Source organism: Calonectris borealis, chromosome 4 (genome assembly GCF_964195595.1).
Source record: "Calonectris borealis chromosome 4, bCalBor7.hap1.2, whole genome shotgun sequence".
NCBI lineage: Eukaryota > Metazoa > Chordata > Aves > Procellariiformes > Procellariidae > Calonectris > Calonectris borealis.
This window is the reverse complement of record NC_134315.1, coordinates 65,720,792-65,738,260: the sequence shown is the minus strand read 5'-3', so window position 1 is coordinate 65,738,260 and position 17,469 is coordinate 65,720,792. Positions and strand designations below refer to the sequence as shown.

General features: G+C 38.0%; 1 protein-coding gene across 17 annotated transcripts in view; it reads right to left on the bottom strand.

The window, feature by feature from the left end:
• The window catches only part of MAPK10 (mitogen-activated protein kinase 10), a 207,532-nt gene that overhangs the window by 97,098 nt on the left and 92,965 nt on the right, over window positions 1-17,469 (bottom strand). For 8 of the 17 annotated variants that reach the window (XM_075149917.1, XM_075149916.1, XM_075149907.1 and 5 more), the window contains one exon: window positions 4,436-4,534. Coding sequence is in view for 5 of the 17 variants with exons in the window: in XM_075149912.1 (XP_075006013.1) it covers window positions 4,463-4,528 (66 nt within the window). In the remaining 12 variants the exon portion in view is untranslated. Of the gene's footprint in view, window positions 1-4,435; window positions 4,535-13,949; window positions 14,132-17,469 lie in introns of those variants that run through there. The other 9 variants (XM_075149912.1, XM_075149914.1, XM_075149906.1 and 6 more) reach the window with 4 other exon arrangements.

Here is a 17,469-nt window from a genome sequence, read left to right as displayed (position 1 = left end):
CAGCACTAAGGAAATACTTTGACATACAATTTCTAGTAATAAAGATGTGTTTTTCAAAGACAAGAAAATTCAGGACTACTGCTTCAAGTTAAAAAAAAAAAAATAGAATTTTATTCTAAATAAAGGTATCCTATGCAGCTACAGTTTAGAAAATGTGAAAATTCTGACAGGCTATACATGTCTTGATGTTGATTAAAAAAAAATATTGAAAAACTAAATGAAGGAAAACATGGATGAAGCAGTCAGTATCCTTTAGACATTGTTAGCTATTATTCAGCACTTAAACTTTAATGTCCTATTCTACTCAGAATATACTACTCTGCATTATGCTGTACTTCAATAAGAATGTGTAGGGTCCTACAGATAAAACTTGTTGGTGATATCAGCCGTACAGAAGTCTAATGAAATTCTATAAGCCTAAAAAAGAAATCTTTTTGTCCTACCTTTCTATTACAGTAGAAAAGCAGATGTCCTTTTCCTCAGCCTTAAAAAAGCTGGCTGTTTCAGAATATGATTTGGCTAGCAATGTACAGTAATGCCAGACTTAGGTATTTTTACACTGCAAATAGCATGGGAAAGGCATGTTTACCCCTCTTATGCTACTGAGTATTTCTCAGGAAGGACTTTTCTTTTTTCCTTAAGTTGGAAATTCTTAAGATTCTATTCCTGTTGAATTAGCATTTAATCATGTAAATCTAGTATACTCAATGACATAAGCTCTGTGTCAAGAGGAACAGCCTATAATTAGGTATATATCACTTACTTTCTTTCATAGCACATAAAGCTATGCCTTTTAGGCCATCAGAGGGAAATCACCACAAAATATTTATTACAAGAAAAATACGTCCACAGTACTAACAACCATTGGACTACTCTTCAATATTGTATCTTTATAAAAGACACTTCAGCACAACTCTATATATTTTGTAGAAAGTCCACAGTGATACACAAATTCCAAATGGGAGCAGGACTTCTATTCTACGTGGTAAATATGAGTCCATTGCAACAGTCCATTGGATAAATTGTACATTCTAGTACACCATCACTAGAGGCTCTCATATTAACAGGTCAACAGGACAGGATCGAACTATACCATGCTGACTTTTTCTGATATCTGTTCCATGCTTATATAGTAGAAATAATTTTTGCATTTGTTGAACCACATGAAAAAATTATTGAGTTGAATTATGTTCACTGGAAACTACATTTTTGTGGTCTGCTGTCTAGATACTGCTGGGATACTTGTCAGTTGTAGACACCTCAAGATTTGAGTGGCAGTATCTACCTCTTGCTGATGATAACCATTCTGCTGTCACATCATCATCTTCTGTTAACAGTAGTTCCTGAACCTCTTAGATTTAGTGATTCAGCAGAAAGAAGTTTCCCAAAGGGACAAACGAACTTTACACTTAGAGCAGAAATATTACTAGTAAATCACAGGGCATTTGATTTCCACATTAGCATTATGAATAAGCATGGAATAAACAACATTACTAGCTGGAGACTGTTGAATAGTCTCTAAATAAAGACCTGGATGTTTGGACCAAGTATTACCAGGATACAGATATAACCCACATCCCGTCCTATGCAATACAAATGAACAGCATCCATGACAGGTAAGGTCTTAATGCAACAAAACACTTAATTTAGAGACTGTTCTTGTACTTAATGCTAACTATGCGCTTAACTGTTATTTGGATCAGGGCCTATCTTTATGGAGAGAATAAAGTAACATGAAGCCTGAACCAGCTTTTATCCCCAGGAGAATAAATCTGAAGATCTGAAGACCCTGAAAAGGTATTTGTGCGATGAGTGCTTGAAGGATAGAATCCTGTTTCCTGCAATGTCAGGATAGTATCTCTTGTATGTATTTATTGGATGACTCTTCTTTGGGTACCTGCTGTAGGCGTTAAACATGAATCAGTTTCATTCAGTGATAAAAGTTCACCCAAAATGCTGTTGATTTCATCATATATACTTTAATAAAAACATTGTGAATATGTTTGGTTCTGTGTGTACCTCTGAATACCTTTTATTAAGTTAACAGCAAAGGAATAATTACAGCGGCATAGTTCCACTAAATCAAGAACCCGGACTGCAGTGACAGAAAGCATTGGCTACACACAGTCATGCACTGATTGATGCCAAGAGTAAAGAAGCACTGAACATACAAGGAAGTGATTAAGGGTACCTTTCCTCTGCACATGTAAAATAGAAATGTTTCTACAGCTCTATTTTGGTCTAAGTAAAAGGGAGAGGAAAGTTGGCAAGAAGAGCTATGCAAAAAACTGTATTCTGCACAGTGAAAGTAACTTTCTCATCAATAACGTCTTTTTTATACAATCTGAGGAAAAACCCTTTTTTGCAATTTTTGCAGAATTTTTTGAATTTTTCTTTTTGCAAGTGAACTCTGTCAAAAAATTACAAAAATACTATGTTTGTTTGACAAAATCCTTTCTTCTCTCAAAAACAGTGGAAGAATTAAGCCAGTTAGATAAACGTATAAACATGAAGAACAGGAGATAAAAAAGGACAGAGAAGACAGTTAAACAGGTTATCAAACTGAATAGCCAAGATCCGTCCTAGAGCTGATGATTTACTAAATGCAGAGCCAACCTTCTCAGCAAACAAGTATTTAGTACTCCTGAGTTAAAAAACACAAAACAAACCTCCCAACACCTGTCACTGTTTTGTGTTAAATGCTTACATACAAATAATAGCCCTTACTTTTTTAGAATTGTACATTCACCTACTTGGACCCCATAAATAATATAAAGGGAAAAAACCCAGTGTGTACCATAATCCATTTCTAAGAATGTAGCAGTGTTCTTGCCCCTCAAAAAATAAAGAATGTCCCTGATGTCCCTCCAGCTTGTTAGTGTCTGATGTCCCATCTCACCAAAAAAACTATTAAAAGACAGAATTCAAATTCAAAACACTGTTCAGAAGTGAGCAAAAAAGTCATCTTTCATTCATGATGGAAAAACAGGCACACAGATTTGTGACTCATATATACACGTTAACTAGCTTAATCTAACCAAGAGAACCAAAACCTGGACAAATCAATACGCTTTTTTCTTCATACCTCAAAGTTAGTTTCAGCCTTGTAGACTTCCAAGTATCGTGACCAAATAATTTCAAGGGTAATTTAGAAATACAGAATTGGCTATAGCGCAGTCTCATGACTCCAGAACCTGCATAGCACGTGGTGTTCAACTGCAGACAAGACAAACCCCACAATTTTAATTACCCTCCCTTCACTTCTAGTAAAGGTAGACTAAGGTGCAGAAAATTGAAGTCACAGGCTACAATGTAAAAGGCTCTGTCTCACAAAAACAGAGGCTAAGATAAAATAGTTTTAAATTGCATATTTCTGTGAAAGCATCTGTGTACATACAGTTATGTTGTTTGATTACTCCATGCAATGCTACAGGCTTGGGGAAGAGTGGCTGGAAAGCTGCCCGGTAGAAAAGGACCTGGGGGGGTTGACAGCCGGCTGAACATGAGCCGGCAGTGTGCCCAGGTGGCCAAGAAGGCCAACGGCATCCTGGCCTGTATCAGAAATAGTGTGGCCAGCAGGAGCAGGGAGGTGATCGTGCCCCTGTACTCAGCACTGGTGAGGTCGCACCTCGAATACTGTGTTCAGTTTTGGGCCCCTCACTACAAGAAGAACATTGAGGTGCTGGAGCGTGTCCAGAGGAGGGCAACGAAGCTGGGGAAGGGCCTGGAGCACAAGTCTTATGAGGAGTGGCTGAGGGAACTGGGGTTGTTTAGTTGGGAGAAGAGGAGGCTGAGGGGAGACCTCATCGCGCTCTACAACTACCTGAAAGGAGGTTGTAGCGAGGTGGGTGTTGGTCTCTTCTCCCAAGTAACTAGCGATAGGACGAGAGGAAATGGCCTCAAGTTGCGCCAAGGGAGGTTTAGATTGGACATTAGGAGAAATTTCTTTACTGAAAGAGTGGTCAGGGAAGTGGTTGAGTCATCATCCCTGGAAGTGTTTAAAAGACGTGTAGATGAGGCGCTTAGGGACATGGTTTAGTGGGCATGGTGGTGTTGGGTTGATGATTGGACTCGATGATCTTAGAGGTCTTTTCCAACCTTAATGATTCTATGATTCTATGATTTATTATTAAGTTTATTGGAAGTACAGCCATCATTTTTTCTGTTTGCAAACTCTGCTATTATTTTTACCTAAAAAAAATTCTCAGAACATTAACTGACTTTTTAGCAAAACAAAATTAAAAATCATTAAGAGCAAACTACAAAATAAACTTCAAATAAATAGAAAAGTAATTTTTGTGATGCATTCTTCTATTTTTTATATTTACTCTCATTCTTATAACCAGTTACTTGCAGTAAGCTGCTGAAATTCACTTCTATTTTTTCTTTTATTATGGCATGAATTGCAAAAATGAAGTACAAGTATATACTGTACCTTGTTTTACCTGTAAGGAACACACACCTGACAAAAGGCAATCTTCACATCCAGAATAGGTTCACCACAATAATACAAGAAATGGCGGCTCATAAATACCTGCAATTAAAGAAAAGAAAGCATAGAAATCTTGTATGTCTGCTGACGTGCAAGTACAATGCAGCTCTATCTACATTCGAATTATAAAACCAACCTAAGTTGCTACCCAGATCATGCACAACAGAAATCAGTTAGAACATTGAACTGTAAATAGGCTCTAAATTCTTTGTGACATGCGTCAAGGTTATGGCCTCAAATACAACTTGGTTACATCTGCAAAATTTTATAAAAAAAAATTTTACATCTGCAAAATTTAACTGATGCCATTACCTCAAAGTTTATCATGTCATTTTTATATTTCTACAACAACAAAAATAAAAATCAGGTCAATAACATTCTAAACAATGTGGGAATGGGAGACAGTTGTTATTATGGGGAGGAAAAAAACAAGTCCTAAGTTGAGAATTATTAGGAAATTATAGAAATGGAAAAACTAATTATGTCACTGTATAAATTCGTGGCACAACCATTTTATGAATATTACATGTAGTTCTGGTTCTCATCTTAACATCTTACAACTAGAAAAGTTACAAAAAAAGGCAGTCAGAAGGGTCCAAAGCACATACACAGATTCCTTACATGAAACAACTGCACAGACTGAGAATTTTAACCCTAGAAAAGAGCTGTCTGAGTGGAGATATGCTGGAGATCCATAAAATGAATGGCATACTGAAAAGTGAAAAGGAAAACACTCTTCCCTGTTTTTTTTAAAATAAAAGAAGTATGTGGCATCAAAATAAGTTATCAAACAACAGATTCAGAATCAGCAATAGGAGAGAATTTTTCATACACTGTTTTGTCAGACTGTGAAACTTCCTGCCTCACGTTGCTGTGGATGTCAGAAGTCAACGAAAGTCCTAGTATGATTGGATAAATTCACATACAAAGGAATCTGCTGAAGGCTATTAACCTCAAAAATATCACCTCTGACTCAAGACAACCTTGAGTCACAGTCTGCCACTATATTCTCACGCTATTTTTAGATTCTTTCACAGGCATCTGATACTGGCCAAGGGAGCCATACACTAGACTAGATAGGCCTACCCTATTACAGCTGTTTTAATTTAATTCCATAGTACCACATTCAGCTCTGACTAACCAATCCTTTCCCAGCTGCATTCTAGCATGGAACATCAATAAAAAAACTCAGTAATGCTATCAGGCTGAAATAGGTAGCTATGTCAGAAGACGTTGGAGCACATTGATTTTTCTGCATGACTCCACTTAAAACCCAAAACTTTTAACAGTACAATTAAAAAATCAGCAACTTTTAGGTAAAAAGAGATAAATAATATAGAACTTCATGTTTTTCTTTTAGATATAAGCTCATTGCAAAGACTTAAAAACCAAAGAAATGCAACCATCACTCCATTAAGATATAGCCATGATTCTGAAACACGATATGCCTCCTTAGGGCACGTCTTCAATAGGAACAATTAACTAACTTCAGGTGTAAATGCCACTAAATAAGACAAGACTTAATTTGGAGTAACTTCATCTCACACAAACTGATCAGGACTTAAGAAACTACAAGAAAGTATTCACCAATACTTGCCATCACGTGCTCCCACGTGTGTTTAATTTTTAATGAATGAATGAATAATCCTCTTATGAAAGCAAGTGTATGACCTTTTCTGCATCACGTTACAGTGTCTGAGATTGCTGCCTCATTGCCCAGCGAGTCATTACCAGAGCCTCACATTCCACAGAGGGTTTATATTAAAATGAGAAGGAGAAAGAAAGATATAAAAAAAGCTTTTAACATTAGTCATATTGCCAGTGATTTCTGGAAAGCCAGCAGATAATTACACTTTCACACTGCAGATATATACACTATGAAATCCTAATGGCTAGATGCATTCTATTTTGCTATCATAATCAATGACTGAAATGTCATTAGTTGTAACATACCACATTCAAGACTGAGTCTAATAGTGGAAAGTGAAGAAAGGAAGGGAAGGGAATTGGGGAAATTTGGTTCCTCACTGAATTTGCTGAGAAGACACACTTTGTATTATATATGCATTTCTAGTCATACACAGCTCCTCAGCTTTCCACAGGAGTGACTGTAACTGTTAATAGTCACCCTGGGCAGAGCAATAGACTGGTGAATTTTATGAACTGGAATGCATTTTACAATTTATTATGTTGTCCTTGTATGCAGTTACTGCTTATAAAATAATAGAAGTATGATACATTTTAATGGCCTAGATCAATACTTATATTCCTCTGTACATGAGATATATCAAATGAATCACTAGAGAGCTGAGATCCTCCAATTGTACATCAGGAATAAGAATACCTTTCTGTGGCACAGAGGTCTGTAAGACTGTATACCCAGGGCAAACCAGATTTGAATTCATGCTTTACGTAGTGCGTGTCTTTGTATATTGAATTCGTACAAGATTCTCTTCAGTGCCCTGTAAGTAATCACACATGTATGTAACTTCTAATTTCTTCATGCAGAAAATACATTCACAGTCAACTGTGTAAATACCCTTGAGCATACCTCCTCTGGTGCTGGCTGACACTGCATCACTAGAGACATTGAAGAAGTGTCGGTGTAAAGTGAATAAAGAACTGGCCTGATGTTGAGATAATTGTGTCACAACATAAAGCAGTTATAAAACAACAAGCTACTGACAAATGGCCTCACTCACTAGGGATCTAAGCTTTAGGTGAGAGCATAAGCATCCAATATTTCTTTACTCTACTTCTGACGCTTAATCTTTTCAACCTTGAGCAAAATCATCCAGGTAGGAAGAACTGGGAGAATGGAACAGTGCTGATACAACAAAACACCTTGTAATAACCCAGGCTGGCATCCAGCTGGGAAGCCAGAGATCGCAGTAGCATCACAGGGAGAAAATCTGTCTATGAAACACGAACACCATAATTGGATCTCAAATTTTCATCAGGATCAAGGCATCTGTATGCCAGAACCCATAAAAACATACAAGTCTCTGCAGCAAATGCATGATCTACTTTCAGACAAGACAAAACTAGGAGGCACTAAAATAGGAGGAGGAAAGTAGACATGAAGGCAAGAGTTAGAAAATCCTGAAAATCCTCTGAGCTGTCCGGTGGCACAGCCCCCAAGTGAACTGCTGCCTGGGACTGTGAAGATACCACTGAGGCTTGGCCTCTACCTGGCCTGCTGCTTCGTCATCCTCTTCTTCACTCCACTCCTCCTCCCTTATCAACAGCTACTCTTCCAAACAGAACGTGGGCTAATGACATGCCCCAATTTCAGACATGAACTTCCCCTTCCCCTTAGTGTTGCTACCAAATCTGTCTTTTTTGGAGAAGGACTGTTTATTTTTAATAATGCTTATGTTTCTCTCCAGGGGTCAGGAGGATTATCTCATTATTTTTCAAACAGCTCTTTGAAGACTGAAAGGATAGAATCAATACTATTAGCATAATTACTGAGAGCAGAGAGGAAACTGCGCAATGACAGTAGACAAAGCAGACAAGAAAAGCAATAGTAACTGTAGTTCTCAAATATAGCCTCCCACTGTAAATCTTTCTACTTGTCCTTGAATTTTTCCTCACCCTCAAAGCTATACGATGTTGGTACCCAGTGAATGTCTGGGCAATTTGACAACCAGTCTTTTGGCCTAGGGAGCCTTCCTTCCCAGACTGAACTATTGTTCACATAATTCTGGACCGTGAATGGGGAGCCTGTGTTTGCCTTAGGTCCAATAGATGCAAACTTTGAGCCTGAGGGGCCTGAACTGTTGCTGTACTGGTCGGAGGAGATCTCAGCACTTGCACTCACCACGTTGCCCCTAAGCTGATTCTTTAGCTGACACTTAACAAGCTCTCTTGTCTGGAGAAAGCATCACAGCCACTTTCTTTTCAGAAAATATCCCCGTGATGGTTTCTCATCCCTACATCTCCTAATCAACAGGCAAATCCCTCATGCCCAATGGATATTGCCTTGGCCTGTCAAAGCATATTTAAAGCTTTTTTTGTGACAATTCGGGAGACAAATGTGGAGCCTCAGAAAAGTTCCATATAACTTTTTAATTCAGAGAGATGAAGGACCCAGCTGCCCTGCTGCGATACTGCTTTCTTCATCACAGCCTGGACAGGCAGGACTCACCCCACAGCAAAATCATCTATGTCAAATACACTGATCCAGGGTTGAAACAAGGTTCTTGATGAGAAAAGCTGCAGCAGCTGTTTGACATGTATTTAAACCAGTATTGCTGCAGTTTAAATGAATCAAGTCCCAAACTAGCCCGGTGCTGTTCTCACCATCTCCCACACTCCTGAGGCTGTACTCTGAGAGGTATTTACATGCCCTACAACAAAACAAATTGGAAACAAATCCTTGAAATCTTAATTTAAAAAATAACCCCGTGTGAAGAAAAAAGAAATTAAAACGTACAAGTTCCAATTTAAACAGAAATCAAATGGCAGCTGAAGGTATCATAGACAGAACTACTTGTATCTAAAACATTACTAGATTTAAAGCTGGCACAGTATGGCTGCAAACTGGAAGGTTTTAACAAAATCACAGGACATCCCCCAATAATATGCTATAACCTATTCCCAGTCCCATCAAGTGTGATAATCTCAACAACAAGGTGAAACTATATATATTCATATCAAGAACCAAATCCAGCATTTCTGCTTATTTGATATTACCATCCAAATACATCACATGAGCACAGGGTGCAGTGAATGTGTTCCCTATCTTCACAGTCATGTAGTTCTATACTTGTGTCACAAAAGGCTAATTAAAGTATTTATTGCTGCCTCATTATATTTCATTCATGAACAGAAAGATTCAGAGCATGAAAAAAATTAATGAAACAGCACAACCATTTAAAGTTATTTAAAAAAAAAAATCCTGTCCCACTTCAGTGAAAGGGGGCAATTTATCAATTCAGCTGTCACTTACAACCCTTTTTGAAAAACACTAATGTTCAAAGATTAACATTTATGAATTATTAATGATTCCTGTTTTGAAAATGTGTTTGAATCATTTCATGCATTTCCAGTACTGGAATTCCTCTCTCCTTCATCGGAAAATATATACTCTTATCACAGTAACTTACCAGTTCTCTGAAGCTTTGAGTAATGCTCTCACTCCAGTAACTGTATTTTTCCTTTATTGAAATTTGGCTATTCTGCTCCATATAAACAACAGGAAGAACGATACAGATGTTGCAGAATATTGTTGGTATACTGCATCTTTCCATTTAGCATCTTTGTATCCTGAATGTATGAAACAACAAAGACCTGACCAAAGTCACATAGCGTGAGAAAGTGAACTGGGAGAGAATGGTAATTTCTGATCCCCAGACTCCTATGGAATTTCGTACGTGGGCTCTGTCTTCTTTAACATGCTGGATCAAGAAAGAAGGGCTGCAATTTACCCAAATTTTTCATATAATTGCTGCCAGTTATGATTGGGATATATATGTTCGAATATCCTCTCAAATTGGTCTTCAAAGACCAGACCTTCAGGCTTATCAGCAATTTTTATAGAACTTAATTTTTTTTCCATATCTAATTTAGAGCACTGCAACAACAGGGCACTTTCAATATCAGCTTCAATGGGACCCACTGCTTGGCAAGAAGTTTCAAGACCTGACAGAGGATAAATATGAACTGAAATTCACAAGTGGATTAATAACAGACAAGGAGAGTGCTTCTACTGGGAAAAAGTGTTCTTCTGTTGTGTCTATGCTCTCATTTTAATTATTCTTGGAATAACTGGGGAAAGCAATGATGTAAACAGGGTAATTAAGGTTAAATCCCAGCAGAAACAGATCATCTTCCACTGGGATGAGAAGTGATGGCATGTAAAAATTCACAAGAATCATGCAAGCAGCTCAACACTGAACTGCTGGAAGAGAAAAGAGAGTGGTAGAGAAAGAACTTAGGAATAGCACTGAAAAGGCTTTCGGACGAAATACATATGAAAGGGAAAAGAGCATACAAACTGAAAAGATAGGGGACTGATAAGCAGGTTTTCCTGAGGATCACAGCTCACATTCAGAAGACAGGAACAAATGAGCTCCAAGTCTGGCCTGGCTACCAGCTTCCCATGTATTCTCAAGTCAATTATTATGAGTCAGATTTCCACACTTAACAATACCTGGTGTAAATGCCCAAGTTATAATAGTCCAAGATATCACATACCTAAGTAATACTTACTTTCACGAACAGGTACTATCAGAGGAAGAACGTGCTTCTGTGAGATGCTGCAGCAGATTAATTAGTCCAAGTTTATTATGATCTTGTCATAATCTCTCATACCATCCTTTCATTTGTAGCTGAATATCTTCATTTTCTGATGCAAATTCAAAGAGAAAATAAAATCTAGCCACTTCCTAGAGGCATTAAATTAGAGTTTGATCTTGGAAGCAGCTCTGAATTTGCACAGGATGAACCTCCAGTGGTAAGTGTGCAAGACCATGGCTACTATTGTCACCAAATAATGAAAAAAAACCTAATTGGAAAGAGCTGAGCACAGTAAAACACTTACTACTTGCCTACCATAAGATAACAACCTTTACCACAATGGTAAAAGCAAGATTTTTTTTTTTTTTTGGCTGCATTTTTTCTATTCTGGCACTTGGTTTTAATCTGCTTTCTCTTTCTGGGGAAAAAAAAAAAAGGACAAAAAATTGAGGTAACCATCTCAGCACAGTTGAATGAAAAATTCTGCCCTTTCAGAAATTTGTAAAACTTTACATTGGTAAAACTGCCTGAAGGTATGTAATGAACCACATCAAAACTATTTTTAATACACTCCCAAGTCAGAGCACAACCTCCAAACCTAATTCAAATTCAGTTAAATTTGCCTTCAACACAGATGGCCCTGGCACTGTATGACTGGTGAAAATGACATTTATTCTATAGAATACATAGAGAAAAATACTCAATTACTGTCTGCATCAAGCAGTATTAATAAAATTAATAGATTTGACTAAACTATATATTCTCAACTCTAACAGTTCAGAATTAATTTCTAATATGTTGAACTGTATGCTCTTGGATCTCATTCTGCATATGCTGCTCTGTTATGCAAGTTAACCACCCCATTAACAAAGGGTGCATGTAAAAACAATGAATATCCTAGTCAAAAGCAAAACTTCAGGAGAAATGTATGAAAGACCAGGGCACTTAGATCCAGTTATAAATGCTGTTTCAGGGTACCTTCATTTTGTGGGACTATGGTAAACAGTGATTTCTGTGACTGTTTCATTCAGTTTAGAGGAAAAATTTATGGGTTTGGTGGTGTAAGAGAATCAAATTATGTAAACAATAATATTTAGCCATGCTTTTACTTATTTGATAAAAAATTATATTACACTCTACCAATGCTCATCTTTCTTATATCAAAGTTTGTATGATGGAGATTCAAAAAGCAGTTTAGGACTATGGAATAACTTGCCTAACTGAAACATCCGTATTTATCATCATAACTTTAAAAGAACTGTATAATTGGCCACTGAACTGAGCTGGCCAATTTACACCTCATAGTTATTCAGGAACAGAATCACAGAATCACTCACATTGGAAAGGACCTTGGGAAATCTATTATCCAACCTCTCTGCTCAAAGCAAGGACACAACTTCAGTTGTTTGCAAAGTCTGGATGCTCAATCCCCACTTTGGTTTGTATTTACATATTAATACAGTAGCTACACAACTAAAAATACTATTACTCTAAAAAATGTAAAGAGGCTTAGTTCTGGAGTACAAGTCTGTGGCCATGAGCAGATTACACTGTAAATTCTGTAGCTACAAAACAGCTTATTTCTCAAACAACTAAAATCCAGATTCCTTCCCTTCTGAAAAGCTTTTCCCGTTCCTAAGCTTTAACATTTGTAAATTTTAATTACTCCCATAACAAAAACGCTACTAGAACTATTCATCTCAGGGATGCAAGCAGGATTTACTGCAAAATCACTGCAAACTGTTAGTATCAAATGGCACTTACATCTTGTTTAAGAATACACAGAAAATATTTTGATACTTTCTGGGTTGTGTTGATTAACTCTAAACATATGAGAAAAAATTCTTAATGGAGTAAGAAGAGGCCCTGTGTTTCTGATGATCAACAATTAAATCTAATACGATGTGAGATTAGAAAGAACAGCTGCTGCTGGGCTATATCCGTTTACCTATGCTGCTGTTTAGAATGTATGTCATACCAGTGCAGGAAGACTAAAGAAACCAAGACTCTCTTCGAGTCAGGCAGGGTACAAACCCAGCAAAAGTGGGTGTTACCTTGCTCCAATCTAGCTGTAGCTAATGCTGGGTAAAAGTTTTTCAAAGGATAATTGGCTTTGTGCTAAATAAAATACTAATACAGAACGATTTTCAGCCTAGAAGCTGATGCACACAACTGCACAATGTTTTCTTCTTTAGCTTCCTTGGCTGTCTGCATGCATTAGATGTAGCATGTGTACACTGATACTACAATCACTATGTGCTACTAAACTCACGTAGGTTTGTTTTCCTTTCTCCAAATAGGCACTTCTCTTTAAGTGCTACATCAGATTTGGCCATGAAGTTCTTACATTAATCAAGCCCTTAACTACACAAAAACTGAAGCACAGCACCTACGCTTTCACTGATGCCCAACTTCTTCATGCCTGACACACGATTTGCAAAAAACTTAGCTTACTATATTTAGCAGCTAGACCAAAAATAAAACAAAAAGAAATAAAACTACCCATTACTACGAGGAATAATAATGATAATTATATATCCAGTGAATACAATTAAAGTTCTAGGGTCTGACAAAACAATGAGAGGGGAACTATTTAAAGAAAGCATATCTACTGCTGCTGAGTGGTGTTGCTGCAACAGTGTCATTTGTCTTCCCATAAGCAAAACCAGAAATACAGTAGCTGATTAATGTGAACATACAGAATTGTGAAGGTTATTGTTAGTTACGTGTTATAAAGATGACCACAAACTAGCACATTAGAAAAAAATTTACAGTTTTGTGAACTTAGACTGGACAGGTAAGGAATGATTAAACCTAAGTCATGTTCCTGTTAGGTTCTTGTATACAAGTAAAACAAGGAAGGGTGTGTTAAAATGCAAAGGCTAACTGTCACAATTTTTTTTTTCTTTGTTCTGTATCATTGGAACAAAGTAACTTTGACAAAAGGGAATTTCAAAGACAGTAAGTAGAAACACTTCTTCATGTACATTTCTTTTTAGACCACGGAACTGATTTATTGTTGCAGAAAGTGCACCGAGGCCAGGAATTTAATAGAGGCATTTGAGCCTTTACATGCAAGGCTATCAGGTTTATAATAGCTAATGGTAACAGGAAATAAGATGTTCTAGTTTAGTACTTCAGTTAGGGTCCTCCTATTTGAGGCTTACTGGGCAGATAATGTCCTATATGGTTATTTACGGATTCTTATACTTACCTGTGAATCTTCTGTGAGAGACCATGAGAAGCAGATACAAGCACGCCCATGTTCTGGCTTTGCTGCAACAGAAACTTTGAATCTCTGTTGTGCGCACTACAGCAGCCTTCTCAAGCCTCTGCCATTTCAGGAGATGTATTTAGAATCTCTCTCTTTTTCAAGGTTCTTCCATTTTTAACAGGCTGTCATGGATTAAATAAAGGAATAGGGACAAGAGATAAAGGGGAGGAGTGTGGACTTTCTTGAATCCCACGGCCAGTCTCCATTAGCCTAGGATGCTGGCTCACTTCAAATATTACCCCACAAAACACTGACCCCTGCAGAGGGCCCAGCAGTTTATTTCAATGGGCATGGACTTCGGAGAGCTGGGATGTAGCACACTCAGAATTGTGCATGAAAATAATCCTAGCTTTGGTTCTTTTCCAAGTGTGAAATGGCCAGCAGGAATACATACTAAATTTAGTCTACTTTCCTGTGCCAAGTGGCACAAAACAACTCAGGTGAAGTTAAAACAGCAACATTAAAAAAAGATAACTCTGCTGCAAAATACTTTCCTGTAGTTACCTTTCTGTAGCAAATAAAAACATTACCACATGAAAGACATTGCATTTTCATGGGCCATCACATTCTTCTCTAGTTGCAATTGCAGAGCTATTTTTCTACTTACATTTCCCAATTTCACTTTCTGAAAGTAAATTGTTCTCTCTCTCTCTCTCTCTCTCTCTCTCTAAGTTTTCATCACATCAGATCATCACATCATATCCTTGGAGATACATAACAGAATATGGAGACAGCATAAAGATATGTTTGGTCCTACTTTGCTGAGTGGCAAAAGATTCAATGATTTGAGGGACTTGGGGATTAACCTTTTACATCAGACACTATATATTCAGAAAAGTGTGTCATCCATTCCAAATGTAAAATTTTAAATGCAATTTTTCATAAGCCATTCATTAAAACAACCGAAGAAAGAGGAAGAGAGAAAGCGATTCATGGAGGTGAACTAATACAGCAACATGAAAGTTTCTACAGTACTGAAATGGAAGGCAGCATATCAAGATTCCAGTAACAATGTAAAAACTGTTCTTCACATCACTGCAAACTAAGCTGAAGGTGTAAGGGCAGAGGTGCCCTCTTAGCATGCTCCATTTAACCAAAGAAGGGCTTCTGCTAGTGCTTTGGTAAAAAAAAAAGGAGCCAAAGAGGCAAACTGGGCAATTTTCTAGACAAACGGTTTGGGAAAAGAGAAAATAGAAAGCAAAACAGGCTGTTTTGTAATTTCTCCCTCCTCATAGCCACCAAGACACAGAGACACTAGCTCCTACATCTTTCTGACTGTAGGGAAAGACTCCTTGATATGGGTAAACAGCAATTTGGAATTGATTCTGCCAGTCAGAGGCACACAGCACCATTTAAAAGCATGGGCATCCCCACAGTTGTAGAGAAATGCTGTAAGTGCATTAAAGCAGAGATACAGTGCAGATGTTTTGGACAATCGGGTAATTGTCTGCCTCTCCTACTCTCAGGTAGCTGTCCAAAGTTTTCAGAAATACTTGACTCTGCTGAGGAACCAGAGAGCTCAGAGACAGGGATAAAAGGCTTTCAAAATCTAACACGCAAGGTCAAACACCTCATATGAAATCAAGATTTTCACAGGTACTGAATATAATTCAAATGTGAAATGACATCAAGAACTGTATTGTCTTTTGTATCTCAGCTCACCTCAGAGCTGGGCAAAGGGGTGAAAAGCAACAAATATGGGTTTCTAATCTAGTAAGCCAAGGGGGCTAAGGACTGTACAGGAATAAGTTTAATTTACCTGGGTACACCAGATGGATTGAAAACTTCTCTCTTCTCCCCAAAACACTACCATTAATAAGGTATGGTATATCCTAGCAAGATCAAGCTGAGCATCCTTGAGAAAGTCTTTGTCACCAGAAGAACTCTGCGGTGAGTAATGCCAGGAAGCAAGAGAGAGAGAAACACTAAAGAATAACTTAAATGACAAACCTTTGTGATACTTTGAAAGAGTTTGGACTGGAAGATCCGAGATGGGTACCACAAAGTGATACGTTGCCATGATCAGGGTAAACATGTATTTTATATGAATTACTTTTATTAAAGAATTTAAGAAGTACAAGAACACAACCTTACCCTATTTTTGACTGCCTAAATGTAAATGCAAGAGTAATTCTCAAGCTCTTCAATTTAGCACCTTCTTATGTATCGTTCCAAAAATGTTGCAATCCATAGCTTTGTCTTCTGTTTTTGGTTTCTTCTTCAGCTGTGACTCAATTACCTACCCCACAGTTAGAACACCTTCTGATGCGCATAGTGCCAAGCTTTCTTTAGGCTCACACAAAATAGCAATGTAAATACTCTTCTATTTTGTTCACCCCTTCACACTTGATTAAATCTACTCCCTATAAATCATTAACCCATCTGCCTAATACTCATCCCAGTTAGACTAGAAGCTTGGAGGGTATAAACACTACACATTTTGTAAAGCTCCATTGTCCTGGTTCTGGCTGGGACAGAGTTAAATTTATTCCCAGTAGCTTGGGGGGTGTGCTGTGTTTTGGGTTTGGTGTGAAAGGAGCGTTGATGGCCCATTGATGCTTTGGCTGTTGCTGGGTGGTGCTTGCACCAGGGACTTTTTGGCCTCCCATTCTCTGCCAAGTGCAGGGGAAGCTGTCGGGGGGAGCATAGCAGGGCAGTTGACCCAGCTGGCCAATGGGGTATTCTATACCATGTGATGTCATGCTCAGTATAAAAACTGTGGGGGGAGGGGAGGGCTCTCCCCCCTGTTCACGACACGTGGTCCGCGAGTGGTGAGAAGTTGCATTGTGCATTGCTTGCTTCATATATTCTGTTATTGTTGTTGTTCTCATTGTTATTATATTACTGTTCTACTTGGGTTTATTTCAATTATTAAACTGCTTTTATCTCAACCCACGAGTTTTCCTACTTGTGCCCTTCCGATTCTCTCCCCCATCCTATCGTAGGTGGGGGTGAGCGAGCAGCTGCATGGTGTTTAGTTGCTGGCTGGGGTTAAACCAACCACGACAGTCCTTTTTGGCACCCAGTGTGGGCCACGAAGGGTTGAGATAACAACAGATTAACTGGAGCGTATTAAGGAATTTAAATCTGTTAACAGTTGCTGGTCACAATATTGATTCATCTGTTCTCAATATTAATTTATCTGATCTGCACCATGCTCTTGTTTTTACTGTACCTCTTAAAGATTGGAGTTGGGTTTTGTAGTCTGCTGTGCTCAGCAGTGATTAGTGTTGTTTTGCCCGGGAGATTTGTTACTAAAACGCTGGCATTGGGGGTTATTTGGTATTTGGGATTTGTAATGAAGCCGTCACTGTATTTCGGGTACCACCTCATGGAGACCATTAGCAATTATACCTCTTCCTCTGAAAGGTTTTTTATGGAGGAAATACAGAATGGCACCTTCCCTACCTTCCTCTATGATGTCGTCTCCTGCGTTACAATAACTTGTCCGTACCTTGAA